Source organism: Mirounga leonina, unplaced genomic scaffold (genome assembly GCF_011800145.1).
Source record: "Mirounga leonina isolate KUSES-001 unplaced genomic scaffold, KU_Mleo_1.0 Mir_154, whole genome shotgun sequence".
NCBI classification, from domain to species: Eukaryota; Metazoa; Chordata; class Mammalia; order Carnivora; family Phocidae; genus Mirounga; species Mirounga leonina.
Window position 1 is genome coordinate 31838285 of NW_023270389.1, and position 23486 is coordinate 31861770.

At 38.1% G+C, this 23486-nt stretch overlaps 1 protein-coding gene across 3 annotated transcripts in view; it reads right to left on the reverse strand.

The window, feature by feature from the left end:
• CRB1 (crumbs cell polarity complex component 1) overlaps nucleotides 1–23486 on the reverse strand; it is a 152453-nt gene that overhangs the window by 26241 nt on the left and 102726 nt on the right. For 2 of the 3 annotated variants that reach the window (XM_035009536.1, XM_035009535.1), the window contains 5 exons: nucleotides 17453–18000; nucleotides 15399–15564; nucleotides 10252–11158; nucleotides 6860–6988; nucleotides 3294–3420 (listed from right to left, as the gene is read on the reverse strand). In XM_035009536.1, coding sequence (XP_034865427.1) covers nucleotides 3294–3420; nucleotides 6860–6988; nucleotides 10252–11158; nucleotides 15399–15564; nucleotides 17453–18000 — 1877 coding nt within the window. The remainder of the gene's footprint in view (nucleotides 1–3293; nucleotides 3421–6859; nucleotides 6989–10251; nucleotides 11159–15398; nucleotides 15565–17452; nucleotides 18001–23486) is intronic. The other variant, XM_035009537.1, reaches the window with a different exon arrangement.

Genomic DNA, 23486 nt, shown 5'->3' on the forward strand with positions numbered 1-23486 from the left:
GTTTACCTACATCCCCTACCAGACCTTCAACTTGTGAGCAAGCGTTGTGTCTAATTTACAGTTGTATTCTCATTACCTAATCCAGAGTATGGCACATAGTAGGTATTCATTAAGTTGTTGCATAAATTAAAAAAGGAAAGAAGGGAAAGAGTCCATATTAGTAATACTTTTGGTAGTTGGACAATACAGATTTCTTTTCATTGGTTTCCTACCTAAATCAATAAACTCAAATTTTATGTATCACCATTTCCAAAAAGAATTCCATTTTAATTTTACAAAATTAAGTTGAATAACTTCAGAAATGGCAAAAGGATATTTAAACACAATTTAGTGGAGATTTGGGGAGGTGAGAGACTTTGTTTGCTCTTATATTGAAAAAATATATATTTAAAAACAGCTTATCACAGTACCTGGCACAGAGTAGGTTCTCAATAGTGCTACTTGAATTTTAGAATTGTTTCCTCATGCTGCCAGAACACTAATTTCTGCAGATATTCCTATTTTCTCTACTTTCCTTCTCCCTAAAAAGGAGAGTAATAAAAACCATTCTTCATGTACACACACACACAAAGAAGGAAGAGGCATGGCCAAACACAGAGATATGGCCTCATTTAGTTCAAATGTTAAATCTTAAAAATAAGCAAAAAGAAATGATCTTTTATTCAATAAATACAGGTTTTGTTTCAGAAGCTTGTTCTAGAGGAGTGTATGTGAATTTCTGTCATTTAGGTGAGATGGCCCCTCCATGGAGCCAGGTTGAACTATGCCTACTATGGGCAGGGACATTGTAAACCAACAGAGAGAACAATTAGGGATATAATCAATTCTAGAATGCCAGCCAGAGGAATACTTGCCAAGGAGGGAAAGCACACGGGACCCTGATTTTGAGGGCCACCGGTATTTCCTTTGCAGGGACACATCTGGGGAAGCAGACCTCCATTCAGGAAGATGAGCACTATTGCTGTGTGTTCATTATGTGATGTGAGTGTGTGTGTGTGTGCGCACGTGCATGCGCGCACACGCCTGCCTGGCTTGTGGACGTCTTAACCATGCAAGACACAGTCAAGGCAAATGAAGACAGCTGTCAGAGGATGAGAAGTAGAGATACAGAAACACAAGTTTTATTTTTCTGTGTAAATATGTAAAAGGCATAATCACACACAATGCAATTAAAAATAGAGAAAAATAAAGAGAGAAAGGAAAGTATTTTTGTTTTAAGTCAGGTATCTCATAACAGGATGTTTGGAAAATAGAAAAGTGATTGACAGTGACAATGACAACAGAGACATCAGAATTTCACAGAGAAAGCATTCGTGAATGACTCAGATATATTTGGAAGATAACAAATTAACACTGAAGTGGTCTGTAAGTATATAAGTACAGATATGTCCAAAAAGGGAGTCAATATGAAAGCCATATGTATGTAGCTATAATCGATTTTATGCTTACTTCAAATATCTGGAAATGCAAACATTGATGGGGGTTTTCCCCAAGTCTCTTGTCACAAAGTCTAAGTTTGGAACGGATCCATCTGAGACAGCAGTATGGCACATGCTGCCTGGATGGGAGCGAGAAGAAGGAGGATAAAGAAACACTTCAAAATCAGTTGCTTCCCATTTGAAATGACTGCCAGTTTCCTGGAGGATTTGAATTTGCTGCATAAAATTTTCTATGACTATTGAAAAATAGAATTGAATCCATTTCCTTTGCTTTTATACTACACCATTTTGTCCTTTTGTTTTGATTGGCATATTTAGGTCTTCCTTGGTCATTTCCACAGAAAAACAACTTTCTTTAAACAATTGGGACTAAATGAGGATTAGATATCACCCAATGGATAAATTGCCCTCGTGTTGTCAAATCAGGGCAGCTCCTAAAGACACAGACACATTTACAAAATTACATTTGTCAGGTCATTGTTATTGTAGTTGCTTTCTAAATTAATTCATAGGATCAAACCACTTTTCCCTTTAAATGAGCATAATGTCTTCTTTGGAAGGGTACATCGATCGGTACAGAGATATTTAGCAGAAATTCTAACATGCCAGTGGAAGGAATTAAAAATATTTTCAAATAAAGTTTTTTAAATTACTATTACATTTAGTCTATTAAAAGAAATGTATATATATTTTTTGCATATCTTATTAATTTACTTGGTAGAGCCATCATTTCATGTATACATCTTAAAAAAACATAATACCAAATATATTTTGATAATGAAAGGTATTATGCTTCTATGGTTTTTTCAGAAAGATAATTAAAGATGATACATTTACTTGTAAATTTTAAAAAATATGCCTCTAAGAAATCAAGTTTTATAATATATATTTTTTGGTGTATAGATATACAACAGTACTTATTTTTCCTTTAATATGCATCAAAAAGCAATTCAAATCAGTCCATTTGATAGAAATGTCAGCAAGCTCATAAATTTATAAGCAATTAACCAAAAAGTACTCTATTTGAATAGAAAGTATTGCAGGAAAAAGAAATGAAAGTAGGGCTTCTCTGTCCTATTGAAGGAGAGGTTTTGTGGAATCAGAAAGTATACTGGTGAGGCATAATTTGAGTTTTGATGCCAATTATATCAGAAAATTTTCTTTCTCCATTTTAGGGATCTCATGTGATTCCCTGCTTTCTCTTTATATATATTTTTAACTTCCCAGAGAGTTGGCAACACTTCATTTGAACAGCTATGTATAAAAACATAGACGAATGTGAAAAGGTTTAATCAGTAATTTTCAAACTGTCATGTCACGAATAATAGATGGGAATGAAAGAACGTAAATGCCTTAGGATCTGGGTGCACAGGGCAACTTCCATTACAAAAGCACACACAGAAATGGAGTGTGGGAGAAAATCAGTTCTCATTGCAGCGGTCACTCCAATATGGAAGCACCAAGAAAGACAATGTACTTGTACGAAGTATACTCAATGATGAGAAGTTTCCAGTTATGTTAAGAACAATATTTTTTACATATATAGCTGAAATAGGTAAATACTTAATACTAAATACCAAATACATATTCTCACTCTCGCTTAAAATAGTCCTTGAATTTATTTTAATTTTCAAGGTAGTTTTTCTTTTTCTTTTTTCGAGTCTAAAATGAGTCAAGGCATTTCTTGAACTTCGATGGCTTTTAAGTTTAGGAATGTCTCAATGAGTGTTAGTCATCGTCCTGTTCACCCCACTCAACAACTGCCTCGTCGTTCATGCGCAGAATGAGGTAAGAAAGAAGCTGAAAGAAATTCTGCCAGAGTAAGAGAGACACATAAAAGGAGAGCCCGCTTACATCCACCTCGCAGCGTTCGCCCCCGAAGGCCACATCACAGACACACTGGAACTTGTTGACCAGGTCCTGGCACAGACCGCCATTGAAGCACGGATCCGAGGCACACTCGTCAATGTCTCTTTCACACCTTGAACAGAAACAGAAATAGCAGCAAACTTGGTCTCTGTTGAATAAACTGGCTGGGAAATGGGGTAAAGAATAAAAGTTGTCACCTTATCTACTTGGAACAGTACGGTCTGACTTATCAACTCCCATACAACTTACATATACTTACTGATGTGGGACATATTCCTCAAAATTCCTGTAACAAATTTTGTTTTTAAGGGAAATAATTTGTACACAAGCACAGTTAATTAGAATGAGAAACCAGGTGCAAGTACCTAGAAACCAAGAAAAAACCTGAAGAAAAGTTGTTTGTCTCTGAAGAGTATTTAGCATCTTTGCCATCTTCGGTTCGGTTTACTGGGGGCTCATGGGAACCATGAGGCTATATTTTGCCAACCTGGAGTCTTCAGAGCAGACCTATGCTCCTGCTGTCAGGATTCTAATGCATCCATGCCCTTAGGCTATGGGGGGAAAGAAAGCCCACCAAACATAGGGGGGAAAATCGGTTTATTCTTGAAGATTTTGGATTATTTTCCTTTGGAATCTTATTTTTCTTTTTTCTTTTTGGAATCCTGTTTTTTGACAAAAAGTAAAAGTAGATAATTAGAATATTTCAGTTGCTAATAAATATGTTTCATAGCTAAGTGTAATTTTAAAATATTCGGGTAGAATGACTTTCAAGAGCTAAATTTTCTCAAACAAATGATATCAATTCTAAGGTATATTGAAATCTTCCTCTTCCCTGGGACACTGTCATCTTTCACCCGACCTTCCGCCAACAACTTGTTTTTCCATATATTCACCGATTAATTCACCAGTCACTTTCATTCAGTTGTTCAGTCTGGTATGTATTTAGCACTTATCATGTGCCAAACACTGTTAGGTCTCAGCATAGAGCAGTAACTAAAGCATCTCTTTTACTTTGGGAAATTCATATAAAATATTAGCTCCAAGAATCCCTAAAGAGCAACTTAAAATGTCGAAGTGTAATGTAAACAATTTTTCATTCCTCGCCTCCCAAAAGGTAAAACTTGCATGCCTGGGTCATCGACTAATCACTAGGCTCAAAATGAAGGGGGATAACGGGGTGGGTGGGGAGGGCCAACCCAAGGTATAAAGGAAAAAAAGATTTCTTCCCAGAAAAACAGCTCCTTATCCTGCTGGATAACAAGCATAGCTGAGACATTTTGTTTTCTTTTTTTGGCTTGGGTTTCTGGACTGGAAGGAAGCTTCTCCGATTAGATCTGAGCAAAACCTGACAACTTGTGAGAGCCTGCCAAGCACTCTTTGTCCTGGGTGGGCCAGAGTGTTCACACCATCCATCATTTACGACCTGCCAGGATGACACTATAAAGTTGGGGGTTTGGCCAGACAGAAGAGGAGGCAATTTGCAGGAAGACAGCTTTTCAATATCTTTGGATGTTATGGAAGTCCCATTCCCCTAGGCCTTGGGAGACTGTCTAGTATTTTCCAGTCTTCCTCTGGCTCTTCTTTCCGCATTTCTTATCCATCTCTCTTTTGAACCAAACAGTGTACCACACATACAAATTCATTATAAACATTACCGGAGCTTTCATTAGAGGTTAATTAATAGATCGGCAATCAAAATAAATAAATCTATTAACATCCAGTGAATTAACTGATCATGCTTAAGGACTTTGAAAGTACAGCATCTATTGAACATGTGTTCACTATTTTAGAAATCCATTTGCAGCAGAGGAGTTGATCCAGAGGAGAGTCCCCGTGAGAGAAAGGAAAACTTGAAGCTTCCTTTTCTTACCGCATTTCAAAGAAAGGATTTGCATTTAAATGCAAGATTATTCTTTTAAACAAATGTTGGAGGAAAGGGACACGTTTATTGTAAATAGGGATAATGCGTGAGTAGCAGAGAGAATAGTCCAAGGCTTCGGATGCTTCTATGCATTGTGCCATTGAACATTAATGTGACATGAATCATTCACCTGTGACACGGAGGCAGGAAATAACCAGCGCTTACATATAGTGAAAGAGTTGGTCAAGGAAATATTTGCACTGTTTCGGAGGGATATGGAATTGGAGGCCAGCTGAATGGTCTCTGGGTTAACAATACGTTGCATGGTAAAAAGTGGCTCAGTAGAAAGTAGACTATGCTCCAAGGCTATGTCCTTCCGTGCACAGATATGCTTGGTCTACCTGTACGGCTTGGAACCAACCACTGAAAGCAGGCTGTGAAGGCAAGAACTAGATTGGTCACTGAATGCTGGATGGGCAAAAGGCAGGTATATCCGAGATTGCCTGCTATTTTGTAAAAGCGGCAAAATAGCTGAATCTTGTCGTGCCAAAAGAGCCAGCTGGAAAAGAGAAACTTCAAATGAATCCAATTGCAATTGTCATGGAGCACAAATTATACCCATAATTTTATTAACTTCCCTTTTGAGAAAAATTCATTCAGTCAAACTCTCTCTCTCAAATGCTTTGTATTTTCATTTATCTAATTTGTTCAGTGCGGGAAGTTTGATCAGAGATCACTGTCTTGTGCTGGATGGCATATGAGATGAAGGAGTACTTTTCCCATTTTCTTTTAATTTTTGCAAGCAAAGGTTTATTCATTTCTGTCAGCACATCCAAAAGAAGAGCACAGGCTTTGAGGGCAGCTTGACCTCACTGCAACACGCATCTGGATTGGCACCTGACCTGTAACTTAACCCCTCAGCCCCAGTTTTTGCAAATGCAAAGTGGGATTAATAACAACTAGAGATGATATCTGTAAGATGCATGACTTAGTGCTCAACAAATGATTAACTATTTATTATCTGCTTATATAGAGATATATAAGAGGTTATAGAGAGCCCTGGTATATAATCAGGACACTGATCCTTTTGAGAAGCTGATAAAAGCTGTGGAGTATATTCCTTTTTTTTTTTTTAATCTTTGACCTCACCTTCAGCTAGTCAAATGCATATCCAAATTTGGCTGCATTTTCAGCCATTGTCTGAAGCCACTGGCCAACTCCATATCAACAATCCCCGTATTAAGTGAAGAACTGTTGAAGGGTTTCTCTGGGAAAGATAGACTCATATGGATAAGGTGCATATACTTTCGGGGTTCTAGATCATTCTATGAGGCAATCTTTTAGGTATATTTTATTTTACTTCAACACAACTATATTTGCATTACTTATTAGAGTCAACAGGAAAGAAACATGAATCCAGAAGTACTTATCAGAAAGAAAACTAGCACATTCTACATTTTTTCAAAAGACATATTTTCCTATTTGAAGTCTTGGCTAATAAAGTGTTCTTTACTTTGACCTAAACTGTGATTTTTCTTCTTTTTTATTGTTTGACTCTGGTTGGACCTACATTTCAGCATGGATTTTCCTATGGGAACTGAGATGGAAAACTAGAGGAGAAATCAACCTTGTATAATCCCACTGTTTTTCACCCCAGAATTTTCTTCATTAAAGTTCTAATGTGACTCACCATTCCCCAGTAAAACCTGGCCAGCACAGACATTTTAATTCACCCTGGAACTCCGAGCAGTTGCCTCCGTTGTAGCAAGTGAGATTTGTCTTCTCATTCCCACAGACTGTTGAGGGTAATCTGGTGTGCCTAGAGACATAAAAGTAGCAGTCACAGCTGTTCATCTTGTTCACTTCATTCAAGAAAACTTTTTGGAAAAGTTCATGTATGTAGTCAACGCCAAACTAATTAACTACTCAGGCTGGCTGAGCCACAGATGCTTGATTGTGCTGCATTATACACAGTCACTTTCTCCAGGTAAACGGCTCCTGCTGGAGGGTGCTATAGCAAAAGCATGGCTATATATCTTCCATTTCTACAGTTTTCATTGGTGAGATAAGATCTGTGCCGTGGGGTGGCAATAAATTTAGGGCTGGGAAGAAACTTGCTATAGCTTGGTTTGCTGCTGCCTTGCTTATAATAAATCAACACAGGCCACGGAAAATTGCATCTCTATAAAGGCCAGGAAAGCAAGGACAGCACTCTGGTACCCAAGCACTCATGTGATTTCTCTGTAGGCTTTCAGAGCTGAACTCCTGTTACCCCGCCAACACTTGCTGGTCTCTATCCAATGATTCATAGCTTAGCCAAATGCAAGCCGAATGCTGTCCAGGAGGACTGTAGATAGCACTCAGTGGCAACTGCATGTGAATTCAGGAGGGTGGCTCTTTTGTATAACAACAAAGCTGCACATATTAAGGAATCCTTATACAAGGCAGAACAAATTGTTAGAAGCTAAGCAGAACTTGACTACAAGGCAAGATCCAGAGGTGTGAAGGACTGGATTAGAAGAGATTTTAAGGGTGTTGTTCAGGTCCTTTGACCCACTGTGCATGGTATCTGATACATAATTAATGTTCAGGAAATACAAGATGAATTTAATTTTGTCCTGTTGTGCGCGCTGCAGCTAATATGGAGAAACTAGCCTATCTGTCGGTAAGTGTGTCTCTTCCCACAAGAACTAATCAATTCGGCTTTAAAAAGAAAATATAAGGACTTTTCAAAAGAATGAAAAATGTCAACCAGCTTTGAAAGGGGTCAATTAGCAATGCAAATGTGAAGTTTTGTATACATCTTACGTTTAATAAACAATTTTTGAATCTCATTAGAAGGTACTTTTGAGAACTTTAATCTTTGAGAACTTGACTTTGATGAATTAGGCAGGAGAAAATACTGGAGAACTAGTTACTGGGGCATGTATGTTTACTTTACTTATCCAAAGTCACCACGGCAATACTATTAATTTTGATCCTGAATGTCTTTTGCTTTTAAACAGGCACTTTGTCTATTGGCAAATGGGCCCGTTTTAACTCATGGAAAGTGACATATAACTGAAATGTCAGCACTTAGCACCTAATACTGTGCCTTCATAGGTTCTGAACGAATGTTATGGAGATAAATACATTTTCTATTTTTTTTTTAAGATTTTTTATTTATTTGAAAGAGAGAGTGAGCAGGGGGAATGGGCAGAGGGAGAGGAAGAAGCAGACTCCCCGCTGAGCAAGGAGCCAGACGTGGGGCTCGATCCCAGGACCCTGAGATCAGGACCCGAGCCAAAGGCAGCGGCTTAACTGACTAAGCCACCCAGGCGCCCCTAAATACATTTTCTTATAGGTATGGCTACCTGTTCTGTCTGCTGGGAGATTCATCCCATTAGGGTACCACCTCTCAGTTAGTGTTATGTCTACAGGCTGCCAACCCACTCCAGGTGCTCCTGCCAAAGTCTGGGAATATATTACTTGTTACTAATAATCCTCTCACCTCCCCATAATGAGTCAATTGTTTAGTGGATTTAAAAGCAGTATAAGTTATAAAATAATGAATTCTACTTACATGGAAACACTGAAGCCATGTGACTTAGCAGGAAAATATTGTTTCTTATTTCTGTTTATGTAACATGAGATGGAGGTCATTACTAGAATTAAAACACTGCTTTAGTAGTTTTAGAAAAAATTGTGAAATATGTCAAAATGGGCAAAAGATATTCCTGAGTATTCTTTCTTTCTTTTTTTTTTTTTTTTAAGATTTTTTATTTATTTGACAGAGAGAGATACAGCGAGAGAGGGAACACAAGCAGGGGGAGTGGGAGAGGGAGAAGCAGGCTCCCCACCGAGCAGGGAGCCCGATGCAGGGCTCGATCCCAGGACCCCGGGATCATGACCTGAGCTGAAGGCAGATGCTTAATGACTGAGCCACCCAGGCACCCCGTGAGTATTCTTTCAATGGAATGTTGGGTGTTATGTAAAGGACACTCTAGGATTGTTTGATTTTGTAGTATGTATGCCTTAGATTTTCTTCACTAAGCTATTTTACGACTCTAAGTTGTAGAAAAATGAGATTAATATAAATGGATCCTGCTCACTGAAATGCAAATGAATTTGTCCGTAGTGATATAATTGTCACAGGGTAGAAAAGATAGTTTCAAATATTAATTGTATTGCTCTATAAAAAATTAAATAGTTTTGCATTCATTAGTAACTTCATTCCCTCATCTCTATTTATATATATTTGTGTTTATGTGGATAATAAAAATATATGCAATTATTATATATGTACATATATAAATAATTAGGTTGTCCTTTGACACTTTTTTATATCTTACTCATTTTCTCATTAATTAATGACTTAAATGAAAACATCAAAACATGTTCATTTATATGAGAGTCATAATTTCACTTTCTCGAAATTATAATTTAGCATAGACTTTTCAAGATTTTATGAGATTTACCTGCCTGAAATAGTCAAGGGCATTGTTTTAGGGGTAGAAGTCATGCTTCCTCGAACAATATGAAAACCAAGCTTTTGGGGGCACCTGGGTGGCTCAGTCGGTTAAGTGTATGACTCTTGATTTTGGCTCAGGTCATGATCTCAGAGTCATGAGATCGAGCCCTGCGTTGGGCTCTGTGCTCAGCAGGGAGTCTGCTTGGGATTCTCTCTCCTTCTGCCTCTGTTCCTCTCCCCACTTGCTCTCTGTCTTTCTCTCAAAATAAATAAATGAATCTTAAAAAAAAAAAGAAAGAAAACCGAGATTTTGCATTTATTGTAAAAAAATATTTGTTTCTTGAGGCCTTAAAGCTATCAAACTCTGGGGCTACAGTTCATGAGGCATATTCTAACAAAGATGTCGGGGAAAACGTTTTGCTTAAAGTCTGGTCAAAACACTACCATTCTTCCTTATGGAACATCCCACCATGTGAGATCCCATCTACATGACCAAACCATGATGGAAGGGGCTCCTGTCACTCCTCTTCAGCACAGCCTACAGATGCATAGCTGAGAGAGCTTTCCAATTTGACAAGGAAAATGGAGAGCATAGCTCCAAAGGCCGAGCTTTACATGAACTTCATGCTCACCTGCAAAATTTTCCTGTGAAATTTCCAAAACAGTGGCAAGAATAGCCATTGGGGTTGCTGAGGCAGGTGGCCCCGTTTGCACACTGGTGACTCTGGCAATTGTCTATATCCATTTCACAGTTCACACCGGTGTATCCAGCCTCACACCTGCAGTGATAGGCTGCAACTCCATCGGAGCAGTTGCCATGGATACAGGGGTTTGAAAAGCATTCATCAATGTTGAGTTCACAGCGTGTCCCTGACCATCCCAAGGGACATGAGCAGTGATAAGAGCTATAGATGTCTTCACAATTTCCTCCATGCAAACAGGGGTTGGAGTTGCAGGCATTCAACTGCAAACAGCCAGTAGCCACTGAATTTATAGAGATTTTGAGAAACTGCTCTTCCTGTGGTTTATTAGTGAAACCAGGAACATTTTCAAAGTAAGAGAGATAAATGCCACTGATTTCTATTGTACTTAGACACCCTTTCAGGCCCTGCGTACTGTCAACAGCTCGGTCACCCACATAAATGTCTGTATTATCCTTCAGAAAGTTGAGGCTCCCAGTGGCAACTGCACTGGTCACAAAAGGTGCTTGGTTGTCCACTTCCATTTGCCACCTGGAGGCCTGGGCCAGTGGGTCCGTCATGGAAAGAGTCACTTGGTGCCAAATGCCATCATTCACAGACTGCAAACTTGTCAGACTCAGCATATAAAAACTGTTGCCGCTTTGCAATTGAAATAATAATCTGGAATCTTGAATGCTAATATTAAGAAATTCAGGCTCCTTCTCTGCATGCAGTATGATCACATTTGCATTCCTTGTTCTGAAACCAAATGTGATATTGGTGAGTTCTCTGGTAATGTTCCCATTGCTCCTGAATAATATTTCACTGCTTTGTGCATTAAAAACAGCATTTGCAATACCTAAAGAGAGAAGGCAACACCAATGAGCAACTTTATTAAATCTGTAATGTTGGCTTTATTACCTTTATTATTAAAAATGATCATCAGGTTAATATCATCATGTATCAATTGTTTGATATATGTTAGGCACTGTGCTAGTTCTTTTTATATTATTTCTAATACAGAATTCTGGAGCACATTTTTATCATTATTACTATTATTATCCCCATTTCAAAGAAGAAGAAATTGAGACTCAGAGAAGTTAAGTGATTTTTTTCATAGTCAGTATTCTGGTCTTATTATGACTAGACGTGGACCTTGGTATTGGAAAAACCTACAATTGTTCACTTGAGTAGAGAAAATCCAGTTCTCCACCTCCTGGGTGGGTCTCCTTTCCTCTCATGCGACTTCTGTATTCACAGGACCTGTGACACCAGATGTGTGGGGCTTTCCCCCACCAAGCAATTCTGCGCATCATCATTTTCCTTATCTTTTCATTGTTTCCCATTAGCATACAAATATACTGTAACTGCTCCAGTCTTAGAAAATCAAAACACACGCAAGACCCAAAAGCACGATTCAGCTCCCCCTCACCCCACTGCTTCCTGAATTCTCTATTTGCTTTCCGGGCAAAACTTCTCCAGATAGTTTTATATTCTCATTGTCTCCACTTTCTCATCTCTCATTTTCTTTTTAATACACGCTGCTCAGCCTTTTGTGCCAATCACTTCACCTAAGCCAAGCTTGCTGTGTCACAATGACCTCTGTTACTCAATGTAGAAGTCAATTCTCTATTCTCATTTTCTTGCACTTTTCAGTAAAAATTGACCTTAAAAATGCTGTCTTTGCCTCAGTTGTGGGGCACCACACCCAAACAACTCTTTTCATATAGACTATTCTAATTATTTCTCAGTGTCCCTTCTTCTGTCACTCTGCAGATCAATATAACAACCACTCCTTAGCTCAAGACCTCCATCAGTTACCATCGCATCTAGAAAGAAATCCTAAATCCTAAACCATGGCCTGCAAAAGTCTCTGTGATCTGATCCTTGATTAACTATTCAATTCTATTTGCTATCACCCTCTTCCTTATTCACATGCTACAGCCACAAAAATTTCTTGCCATTCTTCGAAGACATCAAACTTGTTCCCAAATCAGGCCTTTTAACTTGCTGTTATTTATACTTAGAGTATTCCTACCCCAGATCTTCCCACAGCCTATGTGCTCAAATATCACCTCCTCTGAGAAGCTTTCCCTGACTATCCAAGTTAAAATAGCTTCTTCCCTGTAGCCACTCTCTGTTCCATTACTCTGTTTTATTTTCTTCCCAGTATTTATAACTATTTGAAATTATGTTGCTCATTTGCCTACTTGTTCTTTGACTGTGTTTCTGCACTAGAACATGTGCTTTCTGAGATCAGGGACTTTCTCTGCTTAGATTATTACTAAATCTCAATGCCTAGAACATTGCCAGACATATAGTAGGTAAACATTACTAAATATATAATCTGTAAAAATAACTCCTGTGTCCTCAATTCTGGAAAGGGAGATAATGATTAGAAACCATTGCAGGAGAATATTCAAGTGTATCATTCAAGTGTTCAATTCAAATGTATTATTTGGATTAAAATTTCATTTGATTTTATTACTCTTATTACTTTTGACTGTAGTGATTTTCCCACCAAGTTTGGGGCTGGAATTAGGGAGGAAAGGAGCAACAATGTCTTAGTCCTTGTTTTTAAATAAATGTTAAAATAACAAACTCATCAGCTCTCTCCAACTCCGAAAGGAAGAATATGTTCACATAATAGTATTTGTATTTCACCTTTTCTTCGGGGAACTGTATTGTAATAAGCACACTGTATATAAGGTGTGTATAAGGTGAGTTGTAAATTTTGAAGTCTTGGTTTTCTGATAGGATGCCCTAAAGGCAAACTCAGGGCGATGCATGAGCTGTATTATGTTATTCTTTTAGACCTAATCTCAGTATATCTTACTTGAAAGAAAATACAATAGGGTCATAAGATCACATAAAATTAAAATTACACAAAGTGGCAAAAGTGTGTTCTAGGGTTCATACCTGTCAATTAGTAAAAATTCACCCCTCCTATTGATTTACATTTTCTTCCTTCTTTAAGATAAGTCGTACTTAGAAAAAAATGTTATTGAGACTTTTTGGGAGATCAGAGGCAAACTTCCTACTCTTTCTGTAGTGCGAATGCAATAGCAGTGAAGTTTCACTTAACTTCTTTCTGACGCGCTATGTCCAAATCCTAAACTGCTTTATGTATAGACTGAAGACCAGTACACACCAGGGGTATGGTTCTTGGTCTGCCATTGTTTTTAGAAATCTTATTCTTTTTTTCCCCCCTGTGAAAATATTCCAAATGATGTAAACCCTTTTGTAGAACATAACTGGGACTAAGAACTTTAGAACTTTAAGATTTCTATCAAAAGATTGACAATAAAACTAATAATACATTATTTTAAACAAGCAGTTTGGAGGTAGAACAATGGAAAGGTTGTATTTAAAATTTGGTGCCATGTTAGAAACCAAATTGCATTCTTTATGCCAACTCATCATGCTTTATATACTACATATATACCATAATACTCTACTGTAATATAGTACATGCATTTAAAACATGAAACATAAAACTATATGTATTCTGGAAAATTTTCCCAAGTATATATATAGGACAACACATTTCATATATCCATCCTTTTCATATATGTTTTGAAAATATAGAAACAGAAAAGGAAATATATTCTTTTTTCTTCAGTCACTGCAGCTCAGTTTAAACAGAATGCTGTTGCAATAAATCTGAGGTCATTCTATTGTCTGGTTCCATTCCATTATTTTAGTGCGATGTTTTCTAAGGTGATATATGTATCACTTAAAGTCTGGAGCAGTTAAGTGAAAATATTGAGTTGATTTGAAGAAAAATAACGTTATTTTGTTCATTTGACAAACACTTATTGACAACCTCCTATATGTTTGGCATGATTCTAAGTGCAAAGAGTAATGTGAGAAACCAAATAGGAAATTCCCTTCCCTTTTGAAATCTATATTCTAGTGAGGAAAGGGATAATGAACAAGGAAACAAATACGTATACAACAAAACATGAAGGAATCATAAGAGATACGAAGAAAAATAAAGCTAGGTAAGACGATACTTGGGTTGGAAACTGAGTGAAGTGATGAAGGCAACATGTGCAAGCTCTGAGTTAAGCAAATTCAAGACAGAGGTGGGGTGTGAGGGCCCTGATGGAATGAGGTAGAAGAATGTATGGAGTAAGACATCAGAGGCAAATTGAGGACAACACTTTAGAGGATTTATCACACTATGAAAGGAAGCGAAAAATGGGATGGTAGCTGGTGGGGATTAGGGGTGGTCAAAGGAAATTTTTTGTAATGAGGAAATGTGGCAGTGTGTTTATACACTGATGGAAAAGGTAATGATGCTGAAGAGAGAAAAATTTTAGAAGCAAAATCTTCAAATAAAGGGGGGAGATTAGAACTCAGTGCAAACATGAAGATTTGTTATTACGATCAGACTGCATTATTTGAAGTAGGAGAGAAGAGAAAATGTAAATAATAGTGTGGTTAGCATGTAGACAGGTCAAGACTGTGAAATAGTATTCAAATTTACTAACTTTTGGAAAACTGTGGTCTTTAGTACTGAAGATGGGCAAGGAAACATTTCAGATGGAGGAAAATACTCGGAAAACAACAGAATGCCCAATGTGTTTGCCTTTTTGTACTTACGGTTATAAAATCATCACATACACACAAAATTTTTTTATCTACCTATCAAGTAGATGTTTTATCCCTATTTAGAGAGAAAGCTTTAGATTACAGAGATATGTGAACTGCCCGAGCCTTCACAGTTAACATAAGTCCATGAGCTCACACTAGCACTTGACTCTGTATTCCAATAATGAGGAAAGGAAAGCCAAATACTAGTTGGTTAATTTCTTCAGAAATTAGCTTTAAATAATCAAAGATCTAGGTCTGGTGTTGTTCTGACCTCCATTCCCCACCACACCTCCACCCCCACGGAAACCCAGGGGCAGGATGAGGCATGAAGCCAGTCTGGATATTATTATTATATTAGGTTTATTGTACTACTCAAGTCGGGGCAAAGAGCCACAGGTTCCTTTGGGAAGCAGGTTTTGTCTGAGTTCTTTTCTGGGCTGCCTTGTGGAACTGCAATACCCAACTCAATTGGATGGGTGACAACCTTCAACTCCACCTACATTCATATCCGCGAGGCACCTCCTGGCACTGGGCTCTGGGAGGACACGGGCTGAGCTCACACCACCGGACTTGCTCGCATGCTTTCCCAGCTGTGTTCGCAGGGCAGGAACATGAGAAGTCATCCCACAGGGAATAGCATACACCTCCGTTGCGACAGGGGTTGGACTGACAAAAGAAAGCAAAGGCATAAAAAGCACTGGCAACTAACTGCGGAAACAGTAAAGGCAAGACCCCATAACTGCTATTTTTAAAGGCTGATTTTCTACCTATTTACACTTGGAACTTTTTATATCCATTGGTTAACAAATGGAATAAAACTGACTGCTACCATTGCCAACTCTTCTCTAAAAGAGAAATGGGGAGAAAGAAACAAAAAGAAAACGATGAAATAAGAAAGAGAAAATAGATAAAGCCGATTTTCTACAACACAAGAAGGATTTTAAAAGGTGTAATAACATTCTCTGGAGGGGCGCCTGCGTGGCTCAGTCGGTTAAGCATCTGCCTTCAGCTCAGGTCATGATCCCAGGGTCCTGGGATCGAGCCCCACATCGGGCTCCCTGCTTGGCAGGAAGCCTGCTTCTCCTGCTCCCCCTGCTTGTGTTCCCTCTCTTGCTGTCTCTCTCTCTGTCAAATAAATAAATAAAATCTAAAAAAAAAAAACCAAACAACATTCTCTGGAATTTCCAAGTTACTAGGCACTTTCAGTCATACCAGTTACCATTTGAGGTAGAGGTTATTACTCCTGTTTGCACTAATGAGGGCAGAGGGCCCTCCTGTTACCCAAGATCCTAATACAAAGGCAAACGTTGAAGCTTGGTACCTACATCCTCTGGGTCCAGATACAGTGACCTCTTCAGTTGCCCTGCCTCTCAGAGACATACTATTATTATCTGAGTTCTTAAAAGGTTTCTCTCAAAATATCCAAAATGAAAGTATTTAAAAGGGAATTTCTGAGAGCTGAGATGGTATTGATCTCAGTCCCACTGTTAAGATGTGATTTAGGTGAGTTACATAACCTTCCTAAACTTCAATTTCCTTATCTGTAAATGACATAAATGGGTAATAACAATGCCTGTTGTACATAGCAGTCCTTCAACAGAATTAAATGGATTCATCTATGGAAAGTAGTGTCTGGCACATTGGCAGTCCTCCTCAAGTAATGTCAACATGATTCATTTTTGTACATTTAGAAGCAAGCCCAGTGCATGGCAATAGTCAGAGCTCAATAAATGTTCAACAGATATAAATGTGTTTCCTTTCAAAGGTCATGCAGAGCTGACAAATTCACATATTTAAATAGTTTTTGGAAGAGCATACAAAATACAGAAAGTAAAACGTAGCCTCAGGGAAAATATATTTCAGAGAATTTTAAATCCAACTACCAGAAGAAAGTTACCACTCAGGGTTTTTTGTTGTTGTTGACTTCATAGTCAAAAACAACGGTAGTTGGGCATTTAATATAAATGATATGATGATCTCTTCCAAAATGAATTAATTCAGTTAAACCTCTGGGATGCCATTAAGAGTTTGGGGATTAAAATACTATTATTCGGGCGCCTGGGTGGCTCAGTTGGTTAAGCGACTGCCTTCGGCTCAGGTCATGATCCTGGAGTCCCGGGATCGAGTCCCGCATCGGGCTCCCTGCTCGGCAGGGAGTTCTGCTTCTCCCTCTGACCCTCTTCCCTCTCATGCTCTCTGTCTCTCATTCTCTCTCTCTCAAATAAATAAATAAAATCTTTAAAAAAAAAAAAAAGAAAATATTTTTAAAAAATACTATTATTCTTGAGCAATTTGTTTGTTGTGGCAGTAGAAGCATGTGGCTGGAGTTATCTTGGATGATTAAACAGACCATGATGCCACCAAGATCAAGGTCATTTTTTTATGGCTCCATATAAATCCCCCAGTCTTGCTGGAAAAATACTGATAAAGTGTTATTCTATGGCTGGTGGGTCAGTAACATTATCTTCACATACAAAGAATGGCTATAACAAATTATTTAATGAAACAATAGTTTAGCATACAATATAGACATAGTTGGTGTGAATAATCCTACCTTGCACATGTTGTCTCCAGGACAGCCGTGGGTCACATTGACAAGAACTGGATTGTGGGATGCATTGTTTGTTGAATTCGGGAAGAATTCCAGATTTTGGTTGTTTAATCTTATATCTTGGATACAGCCTTTAAAGAAGCCACCATTAGCTTCCGTCTCTGGTCTGTCAGGAAGGCCACCGATGTAGATGACATCTCCTTTTTGGATTTTCCATGTAGGGACAGAAATAAATCCTAGGTTTTGTGAAGACTGATACAGTTCAATTTTATCTGGCTTGAATTTCAAAGATATCAAGTGGACATTTCCATCACTGAGAATGAACTGTACTGCTAACTTGGAAGAACCTGGATGCAGCATTGCTAGTTTGCCATACTCTAGCCAAACACGGATGTACTGATAAGTGCTGTTTTCCAAAGCTAGGAGTAAGCCTGATGGTCGATGTGTTCGAACAAACATAGAGATGGTAAAGTTCTCTCCATAACTCTTGTCAAGATAAAAAGCAGCATATCCAGTGGAGTCATCCTGGCCAAATCTGCCTGCCACATATTCTTCAGTGTCAAAATAGAGCAGGAGAAACAAAGAAGAAACATTTTAAGACTCACAAGTAAGAAGGGACAGAAGATGAACACACACACACACACCCATATATATTTTTTTAAAGTTTAGAACAGGCTTATTCAATAGAATGACAATTTGGCCTCATTTCTCAAAACTTCTGAGCTTACTGAAATATACTCAGTTTACTGACTTTTCTGAAAATAACTACATTTTGGTTTATAGTTTAGAGTTGAGGCCCATTGATCACAAAACGGAAAGAGAAAAGATCTCTGTGCTGATAAACCTAAGATTTACCTCTCCTTCACTGCCCTAAAACACTGGGGTTTAATGGTGGAATATCAGACACTACTGTCCTCCAACTTAGTGGAAGACATTTGAGGAATAAGATCTCTTACTGTAACATCTCAAAGCAGACTGTTCAGGCATCTGTCATCTTTGCTATTTGAGGACACGCTGAAGCAAATGTCATTACATCTAATCATTCTTTCTAAAGGACAGAAATCAAGAATTAGATTCGCAAATCCTCTTTGGGGATGATACTCCAAATAATAATAATAAAAGGCAAGGGAGTTGAACAAAGAAAGAAGAATCTTCCTTCTGTGGTCCTGGTTGGGAGAGGCATGGGAGACAGATAAATAGAAGGAGGGAGGCAAAGATGAGCATTGAACTCACCCAGAATTTCCTGTTTAAAGAAGTTAGTAATGCACTAATCTGGCATTACTATTGGTGTACATCAACTCAAGAAAACTCTCGAGATGTATAAAAATGAACCCTTACCTTCCAAAATATTGATGATATGGTAGGAACTAAATTTCCTGTCCTTTTTTTTTTTTTTTTTTGAGAGAGAGAGTGACTGGGGGTAGGGTGGGCAGAGGGAGAGGGAGAGAGAGAGAATCTTACTGATGCAGGTTCCACGCCCAGTGCAGAGCCTGACACGGGGCTTGATCTCACAACCCCAAGATCATGACCACAAGATCATGACCTGAACTGAAATCAAGAGTCGGATGCTTAACCAACTGAGCCACCCAGGTGCCCCTAAAGTTCCTGTCTTCTTAAAGCTTATATTCTAGTTGGTGGATGCAGACCAGACACAGATAAAGAAACAAACTATATAGCATGTCAGGTGGTGATAAGTCTTTAGGTATAGAATAAATCAGGTAGGGAAAGGGAATAGGGAGGGCTGGGGGTAGAAGTAGAGTTGCGATTTTTTAATAAAGTAGTGAGAGAAGTACTCTCTGAGAAGATAACATTTGAATGAGAACTGAAAGAAGGTAGAGATATTGTTGCAGAAATTTAAGAGAGAAGGAATGGTGGCTTGGATCCATGGTAACAGAGGAGGTGATGAGAAATAGTCAGATTTTGGAAATATTTTGAAGGAAATATCATGAAGAACCTACATGATTTTCTAGGGCAAGTATTTCCATTTGCAGAGACTGAAAAGAAAACAAGAGGAACAGATCTGGTGGGAAAGTGAGAGTCCACATTAAATTTGGATGGAACTGTCTAGATTTGAGACGCACCTATCAAGGTGGAACTGTCTAGTAAACAGCTATAGAGGTGCAGAGGAGACATTCTGGGGTAGCTATAATTATTTTGGATTTGTCAGTGTAATTAATGCTATTTAAAGTCACAAGACTGGATGAGATCATCAAGAGAGTGAGTATACACAGAGAAAAGAACAGGTCCAAGAACTGAGTCCTTAAGCACCAAACATTTGGATTTGGAGGTAAAGGAGATGACAAAAGAGCAGCTAGTAAGATAGGAGGAGAACCAAGGGAGAGTGATGTCCCATAAGCCTAGCGAGGAAAGAGTTCGTCAGGAAGAGGGAGTGGTTAACTGTGTTTACTGTTGCTACAATGGGTATCACATCAAGAGAGGTGCAGTAAGATAAGGACTAAAAATGGACCATTGAACTCTATAATCTAGAAATCACTGATGAATGTGATGAGAGAGGTCTTGAAGAGATGGCTATCTTCAAGTTTTTACATCCCAATACTAACCAGAAACAAGACAGATTTTACCATATTTCATTGTGTTTAAATATCGTCATGGTCCAGTTGAAGTTTGGGCAAAGGTAAGACATATTTTAGTGTAGCTGAACTACAGTTAAAACTTGCTTAGGCAACCATCTGTGTTTGAAGACCTCCTGCATAAAAGGCTACATTTTCAGAATTCTGACTTGACTTTCTATAGGAATATTGCATTTTTGAATCTGCATTTGGAGACCAGCTGCTCCAGGCAACTACAAGTAGTTTTCAAAGTGTACTGTTAAATAAAATAACCCATTGGAAGAGGTTAACATCTCTGAATACACTGCAGCACTTTCATATGAGATAAAATGTTTAATAGGAAAATGTGGCTCTTGAAGCTCCTGAGGTTTGAGAATATGCACAAAATCATTCAACCTCCTGGGTGATGGGGACTCTGCTGGTCATCCTAGAATGCCTGCAGATCACTCTGTGGATCCAAATTAAAAGACAGAACACAGAGCTCTTTTAGGGGGCGTTTTTGTGGTTTTTTGTTTTGTTTTGTTTTGTTTTCTCAGAAGCTTGAGTCTCCAGCAATCCCATTGTTCTTCAGAAATCACAGCAAGTAGTCAGAGGAGGTGATTTACTACATGATTTTTAGAAACACCTGAAGCCATGTATGACTCGTTGTGAACATGGGAGGAATGATTCTCAACGGTGTTGTTGATATGTCATGAAGAGGGATGGCAAATGCAGATGAAAAATATGCTTCAAGTTCTAATGATTGGTAGAATACAACAAGGTGAAATTTACTAAGAATAAATAAAAGCTTCTTGCTTCTAAATGTACCTCATTTAGGGTGGAAGAAGCAGAATTCTATGGCACCATGAGTAAGAATGACTCAAAGTGAGCCAAGCGTAGAACGTGGTTGCCAAAAAGTCAATGTAATATTAGGCTGCAAACAGAAGAACATTGTCTAGAATGAGAGAGGTTATAGTCCTGTGTCACTCTGCATCATCAGGCACATCTAGGAACCAGATAAGCAAATTTATTCCAAAGTAAGTGACAAGCAAGCAGCTGATGAAGTGTCTGAAAGTTATGTCATATGGAAAACATTAAAAGAAACTGGATATGTTTAGCATGATAGAAGTGATGGCTTGGATGGTATAAGATACTTCAAATACTGAAGTCTTCTCAAGAAGATCCCTGTAAGATTTATATTAGTATGATTTCAAGAGTTATAATGCTGCCAATGAATGAAAGCTATAAGTAATCATATTTTATTTCAGTATAAGAAACAACTTTGGGGCAGTTTCTGGCAAGATAGAATAAATGAATCCTTCATTCCTAAAAGTGTGTAAGCAGAAGTTTGGTCACTACCCTCGGCAGGCATGATAGTTTAAAAAATACAGTAATTGGTGAAGCCCCTTCTATATCTAAGAAATTGCAATGCTAACCGGGTAAGAGTCTCAAAGTCTAGATGTATGACTGAAGAGAAAACATATGTAAATTGCCTCTGCAAATAAAAAATATTCTCTAGAAAGCAAGAGGTCTTCATTCTGAACGGTATCTTGGCAGCTCCGTGGTCTTACACACAGCCAACACAAGAAGATACATTGAGACAGTTCTGGGAACTGAGCTTTGAGAAATACTTTCCAGAACTCCCCTTATTGAGACATTTGATTATTTTTAAAAGATCAGTGTAAAAATATTGGAAATCTCCATGTCATTCATGTTTAGTCAGCCAACTAAATCCTCCATCCATCCTGCTTGTTCATTGCAATGGGTTGGGAAATACTGAGCCAAGATCAAGAACTGAAAGAAGTTTGCCTTGGTAAATGTTAGTACCTCTCCTCCCTCCTGTGTGTGTGTGTGCAATGATAGAAAGGCTCCCTCTTCTCTCTGCAGCTTGTAAGCCTCTTTTGTAATGAGAATAAACTCCCCAGCAAACATAATAAATAACACCAATACAGAATATTTTAGTTTTATGACTGAGGCGATATGAAAAATATAATCTTTCTTAAACTTATATTAAGAAGTTTTGGGAAAGAGAAGATTTTACATAACTCCCTCCCTATACAGGTCACTTTTGAAGCCAAGCATTTCCACGAGGATTGAACAGTTTCAGATAGTGCGGGGGTGGGCGAGGGGGAGGGGGATAAGGAAACTGCGGGAGGTGGGGCACGTAACCAATTCAGGAACTTGGTTTAAAAAATCATAATTTTCCAAGTTGGAATGAATAAACTAAAGAAAACCAGAACCCACTGAATTGGCATCCCTTGAAACTATTTACCAGGACAGGTAGCATCACCGTGGTCAGTATTAACCTTATGGGTCGCTGCATTTGGAAACCAGTCAAAACGAGTCAGCATCTGTTTGTTATTTTGTATATGTAGTAAAAATATTGCTGTGGGTCAATTAAATTTTTCTTCAAAAAGTGAACAGTGCCTCAGCATAATTTCCCCTTTTCTCCTTTAAAAAAATCACAAAACAACCTGCCATTCTATTTAAAATATTACATTGAGCTAGTAGATGCCATACCTCATTGTCAAACAGGTCCATGATTTGTAATGAATATTGTGGTTGGCGGGGGGAGACCCATGAATAGTTTCTAATAACTCTTAGCCATTCATACATGGAATAGGGTATAGGCTAAGACTGGTTTTAATTTTACTTCATCTAAAGCAGAGAAGACTATTTACCAGATGTTGTCCTACTTCAAGTTGCTCTAAAATCTTAGGGTAAATTACAGTTGAACTTCAAAGCAGTCTGTTGCAATTACCTCTTAGACATTTTCAAGGCATGATAATAATAAAAAGAAACAGGTATGTATTGATCACTATCAACAGCAGTCTTTGGAACGATGTTGGAAGTTTAGGATTTTAAAATACATTTCAAGCTGTGATTTGCTAGAAAAATCAGATCAATTAGTTTATGGTATCTATAAAATTTCACTGTTGTTACTATCCACATTTTCTTTCTTTTTTTTTTTCCTTAGGACACCTAGGTAGAATATCTATTTCCTCCAAAGCAGCTCTGGAAAATATACCTCTGACTAGAATCAGTGGTTTATAAAAGTGCTAAACATAAACATGATTTTGGAGTAAATGTGAATTGCATAGAACAGAGAGCAAGGAAGTAAATATTTCCTAAGAGTCTACTATGCACAAGAGATTGTGCCAATACTTGGCATTGACTAATTTTGTGTCTAATGGTCCTTTTTTCCAAAAGATTCTCTCTCTTTTGAATATGATTTACAGTACATTTCTGACACACCACAAATTGTAATAGCACTTTGTAAACACATCAAGATGAAAACTCATTTAGGTAGGAGCTATCCCCCCCCTTTTTTTTTTTACTTCTCTGCATGAATGACACCCTGATGTCTAATGAATACACTCAAAATTAATTAATGCACATTACTAGCCTCTTTTTTTCTCGTCAGTTGGCAACCAGAAGCAGAAGTCCTGAGGGGTCATTAGTTTCACAACAGGAAAGGCAGACTGGCT